Raw genomic sequence first — 8,947 nt, 5'->3', positions numbered from 1 at the left:
TCGACAAGAGACAGTTTGCATAGACTTCCATGTCCTACAAAGGAAATTGGTTTTAACCCCAAGACAAGGCTAGTCCTAACCCCTCAGTTCACTGGCAGTGGTACTGACCTGACTTCTGCTGAAGTAACAGCTGGATGTTATCATCTTAATGAGGCGTTTGGATGCCATCATTCCAAGACGGAACTCCATGTTTGCAGCAGCAGTCACCCCAGCAAGACCAGTGCTCTTCCCATCCCTGAGCCCAGATATCACCAGCATCAGCTCTACTCAGACTTTGTTTTTCTCTTGTGGAGGAGAGACTCTTCAAGGAGTTTTAATTTTATAGGTGCTACCTCATTTTTTCCTCCCCAACCTCATGCCCCACAGCCTAGACTGCACAACTGGCCATCAGACAACTTTCTGATCAATAGTTGCTCTTTGTCCTTTTAATCTTTAAAAACAAAATGCTTAAACATTTGTTGGGAATAGAATACCACTTTCCTGATGACTGAGAGGGTAAAGAATCCACCTGCAATGCAGGACATACAAGAGACATGGGTTTGATCCCTGGGTTGGAAAGATTCCCTGGAGAAGGAAATGGCAATTCATTCCAGTATTCTTGCCTGGGAAATCCCATGGACAGAGGAGGCTGGCAGGCTACAGACCACAGGATCACAAAGAGTCAGACATGACTGAGCAATTAAAGCACGATGAAGAATTTTAAGCATGTACGTGACACAATCAGTTTTTCATTTTCAAAAAAACCCTTGATTGCATTGTGCAGGACTGGCAATGGGAGGGCAGTCAGAACCTTGCTGTCACCCAGCTGAGACTGTAAAGCCGTAATTATACAGTAAGAGCAGGTGAAGGGACGAGGACAGGACTTGCTTCCTGTCAGATGTGGGAATAGGAGACAGCGAAATGGCGCCAAGATTTCTGGCTGGGAGATTGTAGGAGGGCAATACCTCTTCCCCGTTCCTGTGCTTCTGTGAAGGACTTTCCCCAAACACTGCTGGCCCTTTGCCCAGCCCTCATTCCTGTACTGAGATGGAGTGAGTTACCTGGTTCGCGGGTGGCAGCCATTTGTCCATGTTTCTTAGGATGAAGTTAATGTGTGTGTTGGGGGAAGAATCCGGTCCATTTCTCCTGCCTCTCCATCCATGACCCCTGAGGGCAATGTCCTCTCTGCACACTTGATTCCCTCGGATGACTTGAACTTGGAGGCAGGAAACTGGGAAGCCCATTTCCCTAATCTTTAGTCTCCAAATTACTGCTTCTCTGTAATCAGGCTGGTATTCTGGTGACTTTTGGACCTAATTTCTCAGTTGGTTCAGATCTCAGGAAAAGAAAGCTACTTTTTTATTTTTTTGACTGTGCTGGGATATAGTTGAGGCATACAGGATCTGGTTCTCTGACCAGGGATAGAACCCAGGCTCCCTGCATTGGGAGCTCAGAGTCTTAGCCGCTGGACCACCAGGGAAGTCTCAAGAGAGCTACTTTTTAAGGGCATCCCCTTAAAGCCCCCAAAATGTTGGTCTGAGGTGATGCTGTCCAGGGAAAATGGCTGGAGCCAGGGGCTTGGAACTCAGAAGCAGCCTGGCTAGAGACAGGTGGTGTTGGATGCTGTGGGCTGGATGAGATGACTCGGGGAGTGGGAAGAGCAGCAGCAAGAGCAGCGGGCAGTGTTGGGTCGCATTGGTCCCCAGCAGAGGGTCAGGCCCGGGTCTGGAGATGGTATATCAGTAGGTCTGGGCTGGTGACAGTTATCTGTGTTTTCTAAAACTCAGACATGATTCTGACCCTGAGCAGACTTGAGGAGACCTGGTGAGAGTGGGAAGTTCGAGGACAGGCCACGAGACCCGCCAGTGCTTGAGGGGGTATCAACTGGGGAGTGTTGATCCAAAGCTATTTGATAATGACCTCTGACTGGTCACATCATTGATAGAATGGGCTTCCTGGGTACAAGCTAGGGCCTGGACAGTATGCAACCTTATTACAGAAAAGACACACTCATTTCAGTTATGAGATGATATTCTAAACAGATACATGTAAATGTTCCTTCTTGATAACAACGATATTTGTTTTTTGCTTTGCTAGCAGAATGGTCAGATCACACAGTTCTCATTAGGCAACATTACTAGCACTGCAAATTGATTACTTGCTTCCAGAATGAAAGGGAGAAAGACATCTTGGCTTAAATAACAAAAAGGATTAAAAGAAATTCCCTTGAGTCCATCTTGGGACACCATCTGAGTAACGGAAATGGAATCTTTAGATTGCTTTATTTAAAGGATTAAATTTAGTTTAAATCTTTAAGTATGAAAATGGGGTTATGTTTACATTCCTTTTAAGTATTTGTGTGACTCTGGGAAAATTACTTGAAGCCTCTGTGCCTCATTCAGTTTTCCCATCTAAAATGGGAAAAATAACAAAACTCATATAAGATCTTTTTAAGGATTAAATGGGATTGTACATTAAAAGCATATAGCATAGTGCTCTGAGCACATACCAAATATTCAATAAATAGCTGAAAAAGTTTTAGACAAATAGCACAACAGTGCTACTACTTACAGATAGTACTAGCTTAACACCCAGTGCTTCTAAAACAGGAGCAGCCTGGCATGATTTAAACTTAATGCATATTATTAGTCAGGCCTCTGAGAACCAGGGAATTTTCCTGGGTTGGGAAATAAACCACTCTGATGACAGAACACATTTCTTGGCTATTTGAAAGATTAGCTTCAAAGATCACTTTATACATTCACCTCTCCCAGAGCTTATTTGAGTCTCTCTGGATGGCTACATAGCCCAGCTTGGGAAGTGTCTGCCTTGCTTTGTGAGGCAGAGAGAAAAATAAGGAGGCCTTGGAAGCACTGTGATCCAACAGAGCTGATAATCATTCACCCATCACTTCAATAAATGAGTGTCTGCGTCATACTAAGCAAAGTGCTAAGTGTTGGGGATACAATGGTAAATAAATCTCTTGTCTTTGAGGAGCCTACGTAGGATTTAATGAAAGAACAGACATGCAAATATGTGTTACACTTTAAATGATAAGTGCCAGGATGTGGGGTAGGTACACCAAGCCATGGGTGCAGAGGGGAAGGGCTCCCCTTCAGACCACCCAGGCAATTGGACAGATGCTGATATTAATCATTTGAACTGGGACTTCATGAAGGGGAGGACAAGTTTAAGGGAGAGGGTAATGAGTTTTGGTCTTGTGATGTTGTTTGAAGCACTTGTACAACATCCAAACCCAGATGTCCAGCAGCAGCCGAATGAGTGAGTCTAAAACCAAGGAGAGGGGTCAAGGTTAGAGACCCAGACTTGGAAGTTATTAGCTGATGGGCATGGATGATAAGCTACCTTGGAAGAATGTTAGAGCCGAGAGACACAGTGGAAGACTGACATTTAAAGGGTAGGCAAAGGAAGAGAGAGGAGAAAGGAAAACTAAGACGGAGTAGAGAGGAGAGAAGGAGCAGAAAAACAAAAAAATCAAGAGAGGATTTTCAAGATAGTCTCAGTACTTTCAAAATAAAACTTTAATGACAGTTAGCTGCTATTCCATAAAAGGATTGTCCTATTTTTAAAGAATCTGCAGTGTCTTACACATGTGTTAAAAGACTGAGAAAATAAATTAGAACATTAGAATGCACACCCAATGCTAGTACTACAGAGCACAATATAACTTCTAGATAGTTTGAAAGGCACATCATTATGAATCCTAATGACTGTCGTCCTGTTCACCTGTGGGAGCACTGATCAGTGGAGAGTGAATTGCCCTCTGGAAAAACCAGCTTGGACTCTGAATGGGAAGGCTGACTAGCAGCGACGAGGCAGAGGGTTATCAGGATCCCAGCTCAAGCTAGGACACCAGCTGACCCAATCGGAGACCTAAAGACATTAAAAGAAAGAGTTAAAAACATTTAATCCTTCTAGCTCCCCAGACCCCTGTGTATATGCACAAAGGTCATCTACAGGGAAGTTCAGAGAGCAAATCAACCTCCCATCCCAATATCCTAATATACTAGAGATGATGGTGACATCAGTACGCATGTTTTTCAAAACCTCACAATAGCCATCCAAAGGCTTGGATCTGAGTTCATAATGGTCAGAGCTACACCTAAAATAATGTTTGATAGAACCAAGAGAAGCTGATTTACAACACTTATTTCCAAGACTGAGCCTTCCCTAAAAGGGATCTTCTCGGCTTGAGGAGGGATCCTAAGTAATATTCTAAGCACAGGGGCTAAATGGATTGTGTGTCTCCCCTGGGCTCTGGTTTTAAGGTCACACTGTGCTTGTGACTTAGCAAGCTGTCCATTCTGCTACTATCATCTTCAAACAAGTAAACTTGAATCGAGGTGTTAGGGGACTGCTCTCTCTAGACAACCAGATTCGGGCACTGCCATGGCCACTGATGATCTGACAATGAACGAAAGCTTTTTTGTAACAATCGAGACCGCCAACATGGGAATAATTCCCCACTGTCCTTGCTGAGCGAGTGGGACTGCTGGATTTAGAAAGGCATTTGCTGAGTTGCACATCTGATGAGAAAGAAGTGGGAAAAGAGACGTCGGTAAAGGGAAAGGAACTGGCTGGACGCGGGCCGGGGCTGCGGGCCGCCACCTCGTGCTGTCTGCATGGTAGTGGGTAGCTGGGGTTCCGTCTTCGTGAAACTCATCTGGAGCTGGAGGCTATTCATCATCGTCATCACTGTCATCATTGTCCTCTTCATCAGAATTGTCATCGTCATTGTCGTCATCTTCATCCTCTTCGTCGTTGTCATCATCCTCAGTGTTTATCTTCCCAGAAAGCACATCCTCAATCCAGTCTTCCAGCTCCTCAGCTGTGGGCAGGTCATCATCATCTGGAATCTCCATCCACACACTGTCAGCCTGCATCCAGAGACAGAAGGAGTGTGAGAGTGAGCGCACTAAGGATCAGCCAGGCCAGAGGGTTCCCAGCGACTGTGCTCAGTGAACCGCAGGCCACTTACACTTATCAGGAATATGTGCACACGGGATCTTCCCGACCCAGGGATCGAACCCATGTCCTGCATAGGTAAGTGATTCCTTACCACTGCGCCACCTGGAAAGCCCGTTAAACAGAAATGCTTAGTAGCAAATGGTACGTGTAGTATCCTGTTTGTGCAATATAAAAGGAAATCTATATTCCATTGCATTATATTATATATATATTCCACTATGTTTTTTAATTTTTTAAAAATTGTTTTCTTTTATTTATTGGACACACAGCATATGGGATCTTAGTTCCCCAACCAGGGATCGAACCCATGCTCCCTCCGTTGGGAGCTAAGAGTCTTAACCACTGGACCACCGGGGAATCCCTCCACTATTTGTTTATATAGCCAGTTAGCAATGTTCTTTTTTTATTTTTTAGCAATGTCCTTTCACTCTCTTGGTAGATGTTCAGTTACCTGGGAAATTCTACATTTATTATTTTGTAAACTAATTTTTAAATTACTGGGCTTCCCTGATAGCTCAATTGGTAAAGAATCTGCCTGCAATGCAGGAGACCCCAGTTCAATTCCTGGGTCAGGAAGATCCCCTGGAGAAGGGAAAGGCTACCCACTCCAGTATTCTTGGGCTTCCCTGTGGCTCAGCTGGTAAAGAATCCACCCACAATGTAGGAGACCTGGGTTCAATCCCTGGGTGGGAAAGATCCCCTGGAGAAGGGAAAGGCTCCACACTCCAGTATTCTGGCCTAGAGAATTCCATGGACTATATATGGTCCATGGGGGTCACAAAGAGTCAAACATGACTGAGAGACTTTCACTTTTTAAAATCACTAATAATGATTAAAATTCTGCTTACATTAAACCAGTTTAAAAAGAGAATGGTAGGATATAAGGTGAAAAGCAAAAGTATCTTTGGTTGCCCTGACCCCACCCCTGACTCAGACTAGGATCGGTCCATGCTGGCAAGTCTCCTGAGCTTTAGCAAGACCAAGAGTCCTGCTTATTTCATGAGGGGCTGGACTCCTATACAGGATCTCACAGTCTGGGCTGTGTGGCAGAAACCAGGGCAGGTGGACGTTATCTGAGCAAGCTTTCATGAGGTATACTCACATCTGTCACATTCACCACCCCAATCTGTGGCTTGAAGAGGTCAATCTTGAAAGTCTTTTCCCAATAGGCAACAAGCTGTAGCAACAAAAAATAAAATTAGACAGCAGGCATCATCCCCTGTTCAAGCCACTTTTTGTGGCTGGACGCACCTGCCATCCCATCACAGTAATGAAGCCACCATTGGTTAAAGGTCTCCAAAACAGCTGTGGGCATGGAGGAAATTGCAGACTTGGCATTCAGCACTTCAAATAAGCATGGAAAAAAGATGTCATAACACAAACTATGAAAGCATGTAATATAAAAGCTTCTAAAGCTGGAAGGAAGAATATTAGAGATCATCCAAAGTTGTTTCCCAAATTCCCTGTGGCTCTTTTATAGTTTATGTGTGGTGAAGGAGCCATTCCCCTCCACAATATCTCACTTAAAAACCCCTTACCTTGAGCCCTTTTGCTCGTGAGATGTCTGGGAAAGCAGTGGTGTGCCGTAAGTGGGCATGCAAGAAAGAAGAAGCCTTCTCCATTCAAACAGACTTGGGTTCATGTGGAATAATATCTGACTGGGGCAGGACTCAACGAGTAAGGGACCATGAAGTAAGAAGATAAAGATATTCAGGGATAGAAAGTCTCCCAAACAAATATATGGTCTGATGGAGATTAGAGGATAGTCAAGAACTTGGATATCAGAAGTCTGAAGATTTCTCATTTGCAAAAGCAAGGCAAACACAGAGCAGGTCAGGAGAAAAGCAGAGCATCTGTGAGCTTGCAAAACAAAATAGTTCAGGTAAATGAGAACTAAAGCCAGGTAGCTGCTAAACAAACAAAACTATAATTACAGCATCTTATAAGGCCATGACTTCGTTATGGTTGCCCGGAATTATGACATTGACCTTAGGTGACATGGAATTCTCTGCCTTTGATTCACTCATCCTCTATGTAGGACTGGGTTCCAGGACCCCTGAGATCACTGACACCCTTCATTTTTGTATATTTAATCATAGTTTGATCAATTGTGACCTATGCAACAAATGATAATTCCTGGAAGAAGATAGAGATCATTTATAGTCTTTTATTTTTTTTCCTATCTTTTGTCTCACCGAAAAGCATGTGGGATCTTTTTGGTCCCCCGCCAGGGATGGAAGCGTGCCCCCTGCAGTTGAAGTGGGGCATCTTAGCCACTGGACCACCAGGGGAGTCCCTATCATTTATATCCTAATGATAGCTAGTACTGAGTATCTGCATTTAGTTCAACCTGAAGTCTATTGGTCAGGAAGCAACAGTTAGAACTGGACATGGAACAACAGACTGGTTTCAAGTAGGAAAAGGAGTACGTCAAGGCTGTATATTGTCACCCTGCCCATTTCACTTATTTGCAGAGTACATCATGAGAAACGCTGGGCTGGAAGAAGCACAAGCTGGAATCAAGATTGCCGGGGGAAATATCAATAACCTCAGATATGAGATGACACCACCCTTATGGCAGAAAGTGAAGAGGAACTAAAAAGCCTTGTGATGAAAGTGAAAGTGGAGAGTGAAAAAGTTGGCTTAAAGCTCAACATTCAGAAAACTTAGATCATGGCATCTGGTCCCATCACTTCATGGGAAACAGATGGGGAAACAGTGGAAACAGTGTCAGACTTTATTTTTGGGGGCTCCAAAATCACTGCAGATGGTGACTGCAGCCATGAAATTAAAAGACGCTTACTCCTTGGAAGCAAAGTTATGACCAACCTAGATAGCATGTTCAAAAGCAGAGATATTAAATTTGCCAACTAAGGTCCGTCTAGTCAAGGCTATGGTTTTTCCTGTGGTCATGTATGGATGTGAGAGTTGGACTGTGAAGAAAGCTGAGCGCCAAAGAATTGATGCTTTTGAACTGTGGTGTTGGAGAAGACTCTTGAGAGTCCCTTGGACTGCAAGGAGATCCAACCAGTCCATTCTGAAGGAGATCAGCCCTGGGATTTCTTTGGAAAGAATGATGCTAAAGCTGAAACTCCAGTACTTTGGCCACCTCATGAGAAGAATTGACTCATTGGAAAAGACTCTGATGCTGGGAGGGATTGGGGGCAGGAGGAGAAGGGGATGACAGAGGATGAGATGGCTGGATGGCATCACTGACTCGATGGATGTGAGTCTGAGTGAACTCCGGGAGCTGGTGATGGACAGGGAGGCCTGGCGTGCTGCGATTCATGGGGTCGCAAAGAGTTGGACACGACTGAGTGACTGAACTGAACTGAACTGAAAGTCTATTGACTAATAGACCAAACTTTGGCATCACATAGACCTAGGTTAGAAGATCATATATTCCACTTACAGCTTAAACCTCTCCAGTTGTCACCCTGTAAGATAGGTATTGTAATGGTCTGTACTTCATAGGGTTGTTGAGAGGATTAGATGAGATGATGCTTGTAAAGAATTTACCATAATTCTGGGCATATAATAGAGTTTATTAGCTACATTCATTACCACTGGGCTCACATATTGCTACAAATTCTGTTTATTCTCTTTAAAATGAAGCATAATCAAGGCTTTGATCATTGACCCAGCAAGAGTTTAAGGGCCTTACACATTCACCAGGTGCTAGATATTATGCTAGGAGGGCATGATGAACAAGACAGACAGGGTCCCTGCCTTCCCAGAAGTTGTTCTTAACTCCATGCAGGATGTTCATCTCTGAAGGTTTAGAAACTTGGGTTGCCTCAGAGTGATGGTCCCCCTCAGAAAATGAAAGAGGTTATAGCAAGGGGTGGTAGGCAGCTATGGAACTGTTGGCAGAAGAATTTCACCCATGCTTGAGTGGGCCCCAGAGGAACTCTGGCCTCCAGGGAGTGAGAACAGCAAGTCTTACCAGGTCAGTGTAGGCACCAGGCCTTAAGCTCAG

The 8,947-nt window shown here is 44.2% G+C and overlaps 1 protein-coding gene across 1 annotated transcript in view; it reads right to left on the bottom strand.

Moving 5' to 3' along the window:
• Positions 1-4,676: 4,676 nt before the first annotated feature.
• CASQ2 (calsequestrin 2) overlaps positions 4,677-8,947 on the bottom strand; it is a 71,126-nt gene continuing 66,855 nt past the window's right edge. Inside the window, exons 10-11 of the mRNA XM_068965681.1 lie at positions 6,071-6,145; positions 4,677-4,877 (exon numbers count right to left, since the gene is read on the bottom strand). Coding sequence (XP_068821782.1) covers positions 4,677-4,877; positions 6,071-6,145 — 276 coding nt within the window. The remainder of the gene's footprint in view (positions 4,878-6,070; positions 6,146-8,947) is intronic.

Source organism: Capricornis sumatraensis, chromosome 2 (assembly GCF_032405125.1).
Source record: "Capricornis sumatraensis isolate serow.1 chromosome 2, serow.2, whole genome shotgun sequence".
NCBI classification, from domain to species: Eukaryota; Metazoa; Chordata; class Mammalia; order Artiodactyla; family Bovidae; genus Capricornis; species Capricornis sumatraensis.
Note: the sequence above shows the minus strand (reverse complement) of the source record. Positions and strands in the feature narration are given on the sequence as shown.